The 14552-nt window shown below is 51.9% G+C and overlaps 2 protein-coding genes across 2 annotated transcripts; one reads left to right on the plus strand and one right to left on the minus strand.

The window, feature by feature from the left end:
• The first annotated feature begins 4952 nt into the window (after positions 1-4952).
• On the plus strand, positions 4953-9422 carry LOC130609829 (uncharacterized). The gene is made up of 4 exons (XM_057429172.1): positions 4953-4969; positions 6528-6638; positions 6755-7895; positions 8460-9422. The coding sequence occupies exons 1-4, from the start codon at positions 4953-4955 to the stop codon at positions 9315-9317; spliced, it is 2127 nt and encodes a 708-aa protein (XP_057285155.1). The 3' UTR covers positions 9318-9422.
• A 2228-nt stretch (positions 9423-11650) lies between these two features.
• On the minus strand, positions 11651-14376 carry LOC130609781 (aquaporin-12-like). The gene is made up of 3 exons (XM_057429087.1): positions 13550-14376; positions 13016-13132; positions 11651-12404 (listed from the first exon to the last, which is right to left on the minus strand). Exons 1-3 carry the CDS (start codon positions 14292-14294, stop codon positions 12223-12225), a joined length of 1044 nt encoding a protein of 347 aa, XP_057285070.1. The 5' UTR covers positions 14295-14376; the 3' UTR covers positions 11651-12222.
• Between the last annotated feature and the right edge of the window lie 176 nt (positions 14377-14552).

Genomic DNA, 14552 nt, shown 5'->3' on the forward strand with positions numbered 1-14552 from the left:
AGCAACTCCCCTTGTAGAATATCTTCAAGTTCAGAGTCCTTTTGGCCAAAGGGAGAAGAGGCAGACCCCTATCTTTTGTGTACATTACGCATACAACAGAGGAGGTAGGAACAGAACATCAGCTCTCAGCTTTTCATTCCTAGCTGAAGGTGTCATACACCTGCTCGTGGAAGCTCCAGGGACCAGACCAAGAAGCTGATGGGCACAGCTCAGACCTGAACATCTTTCTGTGGGGATTTCATTTAAATCACAGAATGGTTTGGGTTGGAAGGGACCTTAAAGATCATCCAGTTCCAACCTCAAGCTGAAAAATATTCTGGGCATGTCAACAGATTCCGCTTGCACCACTGGGGACAGAAAATGCAAATCTCAGGGGCTTTTTTCCCTACAAAAAGTAGCTCTGATCAGGAAATACCTTACCGTGCCTGTTCTGTGGGCAGCTACCTGCGATTGCCACGCTGCTTTGATGACCCCTGCAGGGACAAGCAGTGAAAAGCCCCGAGTTTTTAATCCCTTCTTCACCTAGAAGAGCTGTGCTCTGGTCATGGGCACTGCAGATTTTGTAGGGGACAGTCAGTTCCTCCCCCAGGGGAAGCAAAGATTTAACACTCACAGGAAGCTCCCAGATTTTGAGGTCCTTGTATAGGGAACGATGACTCTCAGTAGTATCCAGCTGCAGTTGAGTGTGAATGGAGGAACCCGATACAGCATCTGCAGCATGGAAATTGCTGCAAAAGAGACAAATATGAGTGCACACACATTGCTGACAGCACAGAGTGATGCTGGGCATGTCCAAGGACACCTCCTGATGTTTTCCATCTTTCCCTTGCTTTTGACACACAGAGGTCCTCCATCCCACATCTCTGGACGGCTGTTTTCAAGCTCATCCTTCTACATAGCCACATAGCCAGTTCTTCTTCCCATTCTCTGGTGGGCACCCTTTCTTCTCCAAGTCCCTCAAGGACGCTAGCACTAGCTCTTCTGTTCTCCTTCCTGGTGGGAATCCATGATCAAATTCTCAACAGATCTGACATAGCCTCATACAAGGACTAATACTCTTGGTATATGAGGAGGAGGCAGCTCTGCTGCTGTGATTTAAAGGAAAATACAAATCCATGACTTCAGCATCCTCCCTTTTACTGAACTGATTCTCGCTTGTGTGCAGCTGGGACTTGGAGAGAGCAGAACAAACTGTCATGTCCCTCCTCGAAGACATGCAGAGAAGATGGAAAGATCTGATTAAAGTGTGAACACCTCTTCCAACACTGACTATGGCCCACACAGTAATTACATTTCGTCATGGCTGCAAGTATCCCAAATGTGAACTGAACCAGTGTTTTAAGAAATCTCAGACAAAAGGCTGTAAATGAGCATCAAATGGCACACACCTTGCTCTTATGCCCTCCTTGCAGGGAGCTCACAGGAATGCTCTGTGGTATCTCCCCATGCACCCTCCACCACTGACATTTTCCTTCTTCTGATCTCATTGTCAAAGGCAGAAGGCAGGACACTTGCGGCATAACTCTGCAAAGACATCTCAGCCAGAAGGACATGTATGTAAGGGATACTCCCCTTGGAGACCCAGCAGAGCAGCCCATCTTGGCCATCATCTTCAGATGATGACCCTCAGCTTCCCTCCATAACCCAAGGAATACCCCTCAGTGAGATTTGAGGCCAGGGTAACCTGCACATCTCCACCTTTGGGGCAGCTGTTTAGTACTTAATGTCAATGCTGTAGCTTTCCTAGAAACCATAAAATCTCCCCTGCGTTTTGCTCTGTTTTGTTTGTTTGGGTTTGGTTTTTTTTCACCGGATGAAACATGGACATTAATCTGGGTGCCCTGTCATGCTTTTCATAAATAGGAGGTGGCATCAGACCATGGGGTCCCCACCCTGTTTGCTTGATGATTTGTTTCAAAAGGCATTTGCTCTGTAAACAGCTGCTCCACCTGGTTTCCCTTGGTCAACATGGCTTTTCTAGCCAGGCTCCACCTGAAAACAACTTCCACTATTCTGTTACAAGAGCTAGACTTCTGTTGCAGAGCCAGGACTGGACACAGCACTTACCCGCTCTTCCAGATCAGATGCTGCTGCACAGGACTCCTGGCATGGAGAGTCCGAAAGACATCTTTGGCCATCCCCAGGTCAAACACAGTTCCTAAGCTCCAGCAGCCTCCTTTCCCACTCTGCTCATTACCGCTGAGGCCACATTTGCAGTGCTCGGTCCAGCTCTGGGCTCCCCAGTACAAGAGAGAGATGCTCTACTGGAGCCAGTACAATGTAAGGCCACAAAGGTGATGAAGGGTCTGAAGCATCCTTTATATGAGGAGAAGCTAAGTGAGCTGAGGCTGCTCAGCCCTAAGAAGAGTAGTCTCAGGTGGATGTACATCTCATAGCTGTATATAAATATATCACAGGAGGGAATGAAGACAAGGGAGCCGGGCTCTTCTCAGAGATGCCCAGTGACAGAACAAGAGGTAATGAGAGCAAACTGAAACACACACGATCCACCCACAGGGGCTGCCTCTCTCCACCTCTGCTGAGGAGAGCCCACAGCACCTCACGCTTGGGATGCCCACTTTCATTCCTGCTTCCAGTCACTTGCAATCAGATCAGCAAGTCCTCCCAGTAGCATGTGACCTGGTGTCTTTGGTGAATACAATATGGACAGCCATCAGGAATTGTTTGGAAGATCCTGGATCCTTCAAAACCCTGAGGGATCTGGTCTAAGGTCAAAGCCACTGTGATACATACAGATCTTCCACTGCGGGCTTCAGAGGCTTCAAGTTGTGGTTTGTGAAGGATCACTCTAATCTCTCAGAGGTCTCTGACAAAGAAACAAAACCAACTGAAAAGAAATGGCAAAGCCGGTTCCCCTGGTGCGTGGAGACTTATTTGGTTGTTCAAAGGCTTCTGATAAAGTGACCAAGATTAAAGAACAAATAAGCATATGGTTAGGGCCAAAGTCCCAGTGCAAGCCAGAAAGCGTACAAAGCCAGAAGCTAAGAGGCACTTCTCACCTAAACATGAGCACATCCAGATGTTCTTCAGCATTCACGCTTCAGACGAGCCCTGCCTGGTCCCCTCTGATCCCCATGCTGGTGGGATTCCAGCAGCTGCAGCATGTCAGTACCAGTCCCACTGTCTATGCTTGGCTCCCAACTTACCAGCCAGATACATTTGCTCCCATTGGCCTTCAGAATCCTTTGAGAGGGAGCTGCTGCCGATGGGCAGGTAATTGCAGAGCAGACTGACTGCCATGTCCCAGGAGAGCTGCTGAAGTTATTGGAAATGAATTTAATGGACATGTCTCGCTGGCTCCAAAGTGGCACATTAACTACATATCAGTTCAGGTAGGCACTAATGGACCAGTGGCTGCCCAGCAGCGGAAGGGGAGGCCAGGTGTGTGATAGATTTCAAAATTACTTGGAAAGCAAACGTTGGCCTTGCTGATAATGTGGTGCACTGGATTTCCTGGAGAAAGTAATGCAGAAATTATTGTGTGTCATTTTATGAATAGGGCTGTCTGGAAACCGGTCTGAAAAGCAAACAGCAAAGCGGCACAAAGAATTCCCTGGGAGTGGGCAGCAAAGCTTGTCCCTTTCTGAATTTCCACATCACCAGATCCCAGCAGGAACAGGCAACTTTGCCTTTTGAGTTTCTCTTCCAGAGTTGCACTGGGTCATGCCCAAGAAAGAACACAGGAGATCCTGACCAGGATTACATACCACAACTGGACCTCCTGTGAGGTCCCCATGGACAGACTTGTCCTTAGGAGAGCAAGTGAGCTGAGCAGTGACAAGTCCCACAAGAGACAACCAAGAGAAAGGAAACAACCAAAGAGGAGGAAGATCCAGCCTGTCTGGGCACTCGCATGTTGAAGAGTCTCTGGATGCTTGCAGGCAAGGTGGCCCATGCCCTACAGCAATAGAATACCCCCTGAGCCCTCAGCCACCTCCTGTGCCCTCCCAAGATCGCATGTGCCATAGTTGTCCAGAGAGAAGGAAAGGGGAGAAGCACCAGCTCTCAGTCCTAACAGTAGAGAGGGATTTGAAGACAGGGAGCTCCCCCATGGCTCTCGCCCAGCGCTGGGCTCCCAGATAAACTGCCAGCCGAGGCAGATAGCAGGGACACAGGATGGGTGGAGAGCACCGCAGCCCCACAACAAACTTGTGGTTTTGATGAGGTGGACAGGGAGAGGCAGCGCTTGCTTGTGCCACGGTGAGGGGAATGGCTGCCTGCCTGCCTGCCTGCCTGCAAGGTCAGGGCCAGGAAGAAGCTGGGTCCTTTAGTCCCTCAAGAAAGCCAGGGTCTGGGCTGGAAGTGACTTATCTGCCTCGTGTGCATTTCCTGAGACCCGTGGGCATGGGTGAAGGGAAAGCAGCATCACCAGAGTCTTCTCCACTGATTCCAGGAGATGTGGGGAGTCTGGTACTGCCAAATTCAAGTACTGTTGCACAGCCTAAGCCACTGGTCCTCATGGCACATGTCACAGCCACACGTACTCTGTCTCCACCACTGCCCCGGGCATCTGGTGCCCAAATATGAGCGGGACCAACCATGACTGGGACAAGCCTTGAAGGGAAAGGATGAGAAGGAAAAGCCTGGTCAAAAGGCTGGCTGTAGACCTGGAGCAGCAAGTATGGTGAGAGGGAATAAAGGAGGGTGCTGGGGACTGCTGTTACCTCAGCCCAGGGTTGATGGAGCCAGGCTGCGTTGGAGAGGATTATCTCCATGGCATGCAGGTACGACACAGACTGCACAGGGTCTCAGCAGCACAGACCTGCAGACTATCAACACAGAGATTATTAAGACTAAACACTCATGTCCAAACCATCTCTGACCTCAGCCTTGTCAAGACATAAAAGCAGGATGCAAGAAGGGAAAAGAAGGGACAACTACAAAGAGCAGAGCAGGAGGACACTAGGGGTCAAAGCAGAACATCAGCAGCCATGGCTGACGCCAAGGAGTAAGGCAGGGATGCAGACACTGGTGGCATGGCCATGCCTGCAGCGTCCACAGCCTGCCCACTGCCCTGCCTGTTGGGGCAGATATTTTGGAGGAGGCAGCTTGCTGCCAACAGCCCTTGAGGCCAGGGCCATGTAACTGTGCCATTCACTGGAGCAGAGGCTGGTCACTCCCTGGGGCAGGCACCAGGGAGCAGGTCCTCTTCGGGGAGGGGCGACAAGGCCGCAGGCACACAAGCCAGGCTCTGGGTGTTTGCTTTCCATTCTCCTGGTGTGCCGATAACTGCCCGCTCCTCAGCCGAGGCTCCAGCTCACCATGCTCAGATTCAGGAGATACTTGACCACGTAAGTGGATTTTTAACTTATTTATCTGTTTAAGTAAAATACTACCTCAGTAAGGAAAATTGTGTTTCCATCCTACCTAGAGGTCATCTCCTTGTAGGCTCCTCTGTGCTGATAAATGGTTGGAGATTGAAGTGATGATGGCAGTGGGCAGAGGAGTGCTTCTGCTCTGCATAAACACAGGGAGGTCTGGGTTGACAGGGCTCTCTCTTCTTGTGAAGCTCCAAGGGCAGCTCTGCTCCCCTGCTTGCTAGGCAGAAAAATAACATAGAGTCACAGAATGGTTTGGGTTGGAAGGGACCTTAAAGCTTCCAATCACCCTGCCATGAGCAGAGACACCTTCCACTAGACCCGGTTGCTCCAAGCCCTGTCCAACCTGGCCTTGAACACTGCCAGGGATGGGGCAGCCACAGCTTCTCTGGGCACCCTGTGCCAGGGCCTCAGCACCCTCACAGGAAAGAGCTTACTCCTAATGTCTAATCTAAATCTCCCCTTTTTGTAAGGCCTGAAACAGCAAAGGAAGAAGAATGCAAAGATCTTGGCAGGGCAAGTAAGATGCTGATCCCTCCTGCCTTGGGTCAGGCAATGGCTCACCACTCTCAGCTCTGCACACTCACCTGCAAGGCATGTTAGAGTAAGGTACACTCTTCCACAGCCTCTGTTTTGGAGAGGGTGGACAAGGAGCACAGAAGGGCAAGGCTTGACTTGTCCCTTTGCTGGATTTTTGCATTTCAGGGCAGGACAGCTTTTCCACACATCATATCTGCAGCCACAGCTGGAGCAGGTGGCAATCACCTCCAATGGCAGGCCTCAGAGAGCAGGGAAAACAAAGATTTACTCTTTGTTTATAAGGATACAGTGCCAGTATTTCCAGGCCAGGCAGGGCAGGGAAAACGCAAGCGGTGCCTGCTCCTGAGGCCACAGCGGGAGCTGAGGCTGCTCCGGCGAGGTGTTCCTGAGCAGCCAAGGCACTGTGAGGTTATCACTGTTTGCCCTGCAGTGTGATATTCGTGTCCCAGCTGGAAATTTCCACTAGACTACACCGCTGGAGCACAGCTCTGAGGTGCATTAGTTAACACTGCCCGTGCACCTCTTCCACCCATGGAGATGCCACCTTACCTCGAAAAGCAATGCAATTAAAAAGCCTCAAGGCACCCTTCCGCTCTGCCTCACATTTGTCCTACTTACTACTGGCCTGCAATGTCTGTTTCCCTGCAGGAAGCTGAAAGCAATATACAGGTGCCAGCCAGGTGGACTCTGGGTCTTCTTCAGCCTCCTCATCCTCTTCTTGGTCATGCTTCAGGTTGCAGAGAAGCTGCAGCCTGCCAGGTAGGTCACAGGCAGGACTGCAAACCTGTACCTCATCCTCCAGCCTTTCACTGACCACTGCTGTGGGCTCAGAACTGCCCGCCTGAAAACCACCCAACAGTGTCTTCTTCAGACAGGAGGGGAAGTTCTTGCACCCAAGGCAACCTCCCAGGGCAGTGCTCGAGTCCTACACCCACCAGCAAGAACACCCACCCCAAGAGAGCTGGGGGAACAGGGTTTGGGCTGCCTGCAGGGGGGTTCAGTGGGCTGCAGAGGAGCTGCCCTCTTTCCATCCTCTGCATCTCAGATTTGTACCCTCTCTGTTACAGAAGCTGCCAGTGTGAGCTGGAGCGTGCCCTGCAGCAGACCACAGACCATGGCCAGAAGCAGCTGAGGGATGCCCTCCAGACCCCTGACCTGCTGTGGGAGGATGGCTCCCTGTCCTGGCAGAGAAAACCCGTGCCCGACACCACCTTGAGTGAGGGCACACAAGACATTCTTCAGTCTCAACCATACCTCAGCCAGGAGACCCCACTGGAAACCAGCCCAGGCAGCCAAGACGAGCACTGGACCTTGCTGCCTGTGGAGAGCAGCAAGAAGGTGAAAGCTCAGCTGTCACCCACGAGGCTGAAATCCCAGCTTCCTGGCCTGAGAAAAGCAACCAGAGAGGGCCCTTCTCCAGGTCTTCCTGGGGGAACCTCCACAGTGTTGGGAGATGCTGGTGCTGTCATCAGCAAGTTCATAACCTTTGCAAACAGGATGACCACAGAGGAGCACCAGAGACTGTCACCACCACCAGTGACACAGGTGGTGGTACAGAGCAAGCCTCAGCCTCAAGCCATAGATTCCCCCCAAGACCAGTGGGGCAGCTCACTTAAATACACCATGCCAAATCCTGCTCAGGCTCCACAGGCAGAGGACTTCCACAAGACACACACGGAGAGGGGATTATTCCCAAGCCAGACAAAAGTCCCTAAGGTTGAGGAGGTGACACCTGGAGACCAGCAGGGCAGAGGAGTCTCCTCTCAAGGGCAGAGATGTCAGCCCAAGACTGACATTGTTTTCCTGAAGGTCCACAAGAGTGCCAGCAGCACCGTCATGAACATCCTCTTCCGCTTCGGCGAGATGCACAACCTCACCTTTGCTTTCCCCAACGGAGGGGGTAACCAGCTCTTCTACCCACGCCACTTCTTGGCCAGCTTCGTGCAGGGCTTCTCCCCCTGGAACCCTCAGCGGTTCAACATCCTCTGCCACCACATGCGGTTCCTGCAGCCAGAGGTATGGGCAAAGCCATTGATGCCTTGGGACGGGGGAATGGGGAAGAGAGAGAGAAGCTGGTGGGGAGCCAGGTGGGACCAACCTGTAGAGCATGTAGACTTCTCAGGGTTGAAGCTAAAGAGAGACAGGATTGTACCTTGCCCATTATGGGCACCTCTGAAGAGCTTCCATGATTAGGTCTGATGAATCATTGCACTGTGACCCGAGACAAGCCAGGAGATAGCAACTATAGCAGTCAGGTGCTATCATCTCATTCTTGTCTGGTGGGCCCCTGGAGATGTCTTACCTCACAGATCTGCGAAAGGCAAGGAGTTAGAACATAACGCAAGCCCTGACAGGCCACCCAGCTGCAGAAGCATATAGTAGGGAGCTTTAGTCACTACACTCCCTGTGTACCTCTTCTGGGGCTCCCACAACTGGCACAAATGTTCCTTTGGTGAGCTGCACCCCAGCACCCCTCATCTGCAACCTCACCCAGTGTTTCTGCTTCCAGAGCACAGGACTGTGAGCGAGCAGGACCCTTCTCCCTGCCCCCCCTTTAAAACCTCCTTTTCCCCTCTGCAGGTGCAGAAAGTGGTGTCCAGCTCCGCTGTCTATTTCTCCATCCTGAGGAACCCTGTGCAGCTCATGGAGTCCTCCTTTGTGTACTACAAGGGCACATCAGCTTTCTCCCGTGCCCGCAGCCTGGAAGAGTTCCTCAGCCAGCCCTACCATTACTACAACCCTGCAAACAGTGACAGCCATTATGCCAAGAACCTCATGACGTTTGACTTTGGCTTCAACCCCGATGGAGAGGCCTCTGCTGAGCGGGTGCAACTCATGCTGAAGGTCATTGAGACATCCTTTGACTTGCTTCTCATCTCAGAGTACTTTGATGAGTCCATGGTGCTGCTGAAGGAGATGTTGTGCTGGGACTTGGACAGCGTTGTCTCCTTCCCGCTCAACATCAGGGACAGCAGCACCAAGTCACCCCTGCCAGACAGCATTGTGGAGAAGATAAAGGACTGGAATAGGCTGGACTGGGAAATCTACATCTACTTCAACAGAACCTTCTGGGAAAGGATTGACAGGGACATTGGCAGGGAACGCATGCAGCAGGAAGTAAAGGCACTTCGGGTCAGGCAGGCAGAGCTGGCGAGGTCCTGCCTGCAAGGGACAGGCAGCGTGGCCCCAAAGGACATCAAAGACTCTTCCCTGCGCCCACTGCAGCACGGCAATGCAAAGATCTTGGGCTATAACCTCAAGCAGGGCTTGCATAAGGAGATGGAGCACACGTGCCGGCGGCTGGTGACCCCAGAACTGCAGTACAGCAGCATCCTCTACAAGAAGCAGTTTGCCCAGAAGCAGCCCCAGACCCACCAGCCCAGTCTCTCCCAGCAGGACAACGCCCTGAAGAACAAGTTGAAGGGCACCCAAAACTGAGCCTCTTTGTCCCATCCAGGCATGGCTCTCCAGCTGTCTTTGCCAAGGACAGTGAGGCACCTGCCCACGAGAGCCCCTGCACACCTCTGTCCACGCAAGGCTGTGCATTAGCTCTTGGGTCCACTGGTGCAGAGCAGGACGTGCTACAACAGGGGTTCCCAGGGGTGCAACATGACACAACTCCTCCAGGTAGGCCCTGAGCAAACAGGGCAAACCCCCCATTGGCAGCTGAGCCCTTAGAGGAGGCGATGCGGGGCAGAACCAGGAGGGTAACCCGAGATCGCAGCAGTGCAGGACCAAGCTGTAAATCAGAGCTGTGGAGCTTGATTTACAGCTTGGGAACAAGTTTGTCTGCCCTGCCATAGCTCTCCTCCACTGTGCCTTAATGCTACTGTTGTGGAAAAGCAGCTTCTTAATTAAAAATAACAATGCTCACCATCACTCCTATGGAGTTCCCTGCAATTACACCAGTCTGCCCAGCAGCCCAAGAAACAGGCCTCAGACACCTGAAAATGTCCAGGGGAAAAAGAAGATGAAAAATCAGCATTTTCTCCCTGGCTCTGTGGTTCACACTGCCCTCGGATGCTGCACTCCTACACTGCATTTATAGGCTCAGCATCCTATCCTGGAGCTGATGCCAACCCCACAGTGTCAGACTGCGAGTTAAATACCCCTGCCTCTGGGAGATGTCTCGTGAGCATCTCTGCAGCCAGACATCCTGACCAACCACTCTGGAGCCACTATTCTGTAGGAATATTCTGTGCTGTGCCAAGGGCACAATACAAGAACGGGCTGTGGTGGACTTGTTAGCCATACTCTTCATGGCCTACACTTACCCTTGAATCAAAAGCCGAGCCAGCAAATGAGTCCGGATAAACAGAAACCCAAGATCAGGATCTTCAGCATGCTTCCCAATCCAGAAGAGGTTCAGTAAAAACCTACAAGAGGATCTGAGCATCTCAGGCTCTCCCTTGGCCAGCATCAGAGCATCAAAGGTTTCGGTTTCCACCCAAAGGCACTTTGTCTGCTGCTCACAGCTTAAATAGGATAAGAAACAGACCACACTCCCACTGCTCTTCCCCAGGAATGACTCGCAGTGCTGAGCATCCACCCCAGCACAATGCATGGGCATTGTTTTGGGGATGCTTGCCATATGGGTTTTTGGTGTTGTTTGTTCCATAAAGTTTCATGTCTGCGGCATATCCACAGATCACTGCGTTGTGGTCCCTTCCCTCATTTCTCCTGCTGGGACATGGTATGGTCTCGTGGCTTGCAGAGGCCCAGCTCCCCCTTTGGGTTCCTTGGCAGTCTGCAGTTCACCCCAGAGGGCAATCCCACACACAGGCAAGGGAGATGAGCAGCCTACAGTCAGCATAGCCAGTCTGTCCCCCCAAACCCCACAGAGGACATAAGCAGGGCTGCAGGGAAGAGCAGAACTGACACCAGGTATCAAACCTGCATCTGACACCTTCTCTGGTTTTTAACCAGGTGCCACTTTGCTATTCACTGCTTGCACCTCAGTAAACAGAAGCAGATCTTCCCTGCTTGAGTGCCTGCTAAGGTGACCCATGGCAGGGCACTTGTACAACCAAGAGCATCGCATGCACACTCCCATGAAAACCACAGACTGCCCAAAAGAGCCATGATGCACCCAGAATACATTCAAGCTCAGGAACTTTCTGCCCAGAGAGATCCTGCAAAACTGACTGCTTTCTGCAAAATGCATGAGATGGTCATTTTTGACCAGCTCTTGCCTGTGGAGAGAAACCCATATTTAGGTTAGATATAAGGTAGAAGCTCTTCCCTGTGAGGGTGCTGAGGGACTCGCACAGGGCGCCCAGAGAAGCTGTGGCTGCCCCATCCCTGAGAGTGTTCAAGGCCAGGTTGGACAGGTCTTGGAGCACCTTGCTCTAGGGGAAGGTGTCCCTGCCTGTGGCAAAGGGTTGGAACTGGATGAGCTTTAAGGTCCCTTCAACCCAAACCAGTCTGGGAGTCTGGGATTCTCAGAAGTGTCTCAGATGGTATCAGATGTGTTGACCACCCCCCACATTGCTCGGAGCAGCGACATCACTCACCCAAATGCCAATCACAACATTTATTTTCATTGCAATTTCCATGAACTGTAATTTCACCTTCAAGAATACTCCATGTGGACACAGAAAGGAGCCGGGGACACATTTGTTCACCCACACCAGTGCGTACTGGCTGCCCAGGTCTCATTTTTAACCACGCACACTTCCTGTATCTTGATGCTTTACAGCACATGAATCTCAGGCTAAGCACCATGTCCACAGGGGAGCGGGGTCTCCTCTGGCCAGTGAACTCACTTGTCCTGAAGCAGTTTAAATTCCTAAGAACTGCCAGATTCAGCCTGTTCAATCCAATGATCTCAGTTTAACTCAAAGAACACCCATTTTTGACCAGTATCCACATTCAGTAACTTGAAAGATCAAGCCCGCTTCTTCCTCATTCTAAGTTTCCAAGGCAGTTACTGGCTTACGCTTGTGTTTTTATGGCTGTAAGTTGGGTTATTTCGAGCACTTCACACTGCAATAACTCAGGAGTTGCTCAAGCCTACCCACGGGATGGTCCTGACTTTCTGTAAGCTTCCTGGCAATACAAGACAACCAGCAATTTATGCAAAAGTATTGGGGTTTTTCCCCCACCAAGCTAGTCACGCAGGCTTGAAACATTCTGGGCTCTCCAGGGTGACTCTCAAGTTATTCTCAAAGGAGCTCAGGGATTCTGATGTCCTGCAAGCCCAGCCTGGCTGATTCCTTTGTGATGCTTCCAAAGTATTTCACCCTGAGGTAGGGAATGAACGGGCAGGATGAAGGATGGGTGGGAGGAGAAACCCACTCCCAGGAGAGGGGCTGCAGGGACCTCTTGGGCCCCCATGCATGGCTCAGGCACAGGGCTTGGAGTTGCTCTTCTCCCCTTTACTCTTCCTCTGCGGTTCGTCACCCTCCATCTGCACCACCAACTTTGCCTTGGGTATCTTGTATTTGCTCTTCTGTCTGTAAAGGAGGTTTTTCTGGAAGAGTCGTGGGATGTTGCCTTGGAATAGCAGGAGGGCAGTGAGCATCCCTGAAACAAGAGCATGGACATCTTCTGTGTGCTGCACCAAGCACCTCCACCCTCCTCCCCAGGGCTCAGCAGTGATTTTCAGGTCCTTCCCCACAACCTTCATCATGACCAAAACATAGCCCAGCACCACTGGAGTCCCCACCGACGTCTGAGAAACCCTTGCTAAATTACTTGAAGAATTTAACCACTGTATCCTTAATGTAACAAGCAAGGCTTGTTTTGACCCAAAGATAGAGCCATAAACCACGCCAGCACTTTTCTGTCTCAGCTATCTACATTTAAAGCAACACTTACCCAGCTCCCTGTGATCATCTGGAAAGCTGTGGACAACCTCTACAGCATAGCTCAGCCTATTGTTGCCCTAAAACATCCTTGCTTCATCTCTCCCAAACTTTGGCTTTGGGGAGAGTCTTCCTGTCTCCCAGGTAGAAACTTACAAAATGGATAGCAAAGAGATGATTCAAGTGACAGGGAAGGACAGAGAAGGACACTTGCAAATGGCAAGACCCAAGTTCAGTGCTTTGCCAGGAACAGCTTGTGTTATGGCCAGCATTTCTGCCTTGCACCTTGATCCCCATCCCTGCCCTTTGGAACTCCCTGGCAGATCTCACCTGTGAGGGGCCCCAGCCAGTACACCCAGATGTAGTCCCAAAAGCTGCTCCCAGAGCAGTGAAAGGTGGCGGCGGTGGCCAGGGCAGGGTTGAAGAAGGCCCCTGTGTACGGTCCAGCTGCACAGGAAGAGAAGCATGGCCAGCAGTCTCAATTGCATGCTTTGAAAGACTGATGCAAAGCTGGGCCAGGAGACCCACGACCTCTCCTGCCTGCCAGTAGCTGCATCTCTTGTACCATATAATAGCAGCACATGGGGAAATCCCACCCTTACCACCCAGAGCTTTGTGGGAAGAGCTCAGTGCAGGATCATTTGAGGAAAGCAGTCCCAGTCTTGGGACAAGCTATGGTTTCTCATATGCTAGCGTTTCACCTGCTGCCTAATGGATATTCTGCAAAATAAGTAGAAAACAAACATCTTGGTAATTGTTACCTCTCGAGAGGTAACAATTTCACCTGAAGATGAAAAAGGAACTGCTCCTCCCTGGCAAATTAGGTATATCTGTAAGTGACTTAGAAAGCCAAGTGCTGCTTACCTATGTAGCTCAAGAAGGTGACAGTTGCTGCCAGTGCAGGGACCTGGTACACTGGGTGACTCTGTCGCAGCTTGAGAAGGACAAGGTGGAAAAGGAAAGAGCAGCTTCCTTCCACAAAGGCAGCATGGTGCAGAGCGGTGTGGATGGAGGAGTTGCACTCTGGCGCTATCAGGTTCTGGATGAGGTGGAACTGCGTCAGCTCCCAGGACCAGTAGAGCTTGGTGACAGCCCAGCCCATGCCCATGCCTGCACCCTGGGCCAGCAGCTTGGTAGCAGTTGCTGCTAGGCTGGACTCAAGGAGAAGGAACTCCTGAAGAGAGACAGTCGGGTTGGCAGATGCTCCATCAAAAGAGGCACCATGAACAGCGAAGAGGAGGAAGAGCAGCGTAAGGACCACGTCTGGACCAAAGCCACCACCCCATGGGCCAATCTCCACCAGCATCCTCAGCTCAAGGAAGCTCATGCACAGCTGTAACGAGCCAGCAAGTTCTCTGGCAAGGCAGCCATATGCTCCAGGAGACAGAAGCCTCTTGGAAAGCTGCCTGAGCACCTGGCACACCCCAACCACCAGGAAAAAGAAAGCAATGGAGACATTCAGGCCAGCCATAGCAAAGGCTGTTCTGGGGGAAAAGACTGGACCAAACTCCAGACCAAACCCCCAGGGAAAGCTTCTGCACCTCCTCTTTATAAAGCTGCATGTAAGCGAACGTGGCGCAGCCTGACAGGCTTGGGAAGCACTGCACATGCTGCCCAGGGCAGTGCCTGCTGCCACAGGGAGCTGGGGGACTCACCCACAGCTGGATCAGCCACAAGTGTCCCAGGAAGGGTGGGATGGTATAGGAAATGTCATGTTATCAGGAACTCCCGGTTAACAGAGCATAAACCATTCAGTAAGTATCTTCTTGGTCACCAGCAGTGCCGGCAGATTACACAGGCCCCTCTCACTGCCCCATCACAGGCAAGGGACAACAGCTTCTATTAGTGCTGTTTTATTTCCAACACC

This window comes from Pezoporus wallicus, unplaced genomic scaffold (assembly GCF_028554395.1).
Source record: "Pezoporus wallicus isolate ANWC-B61680 ecotype Strahan unplaced genomic scaffold, APGP_CSIRO_Pwel_v1 contig_593, whole genome shotgun sequence".
NCBI lineage: Eukaryota > Metazoa > Chordata > Aves > Psittaciformes > Psittacidae > Pezoporus > Pezoporus wallicus.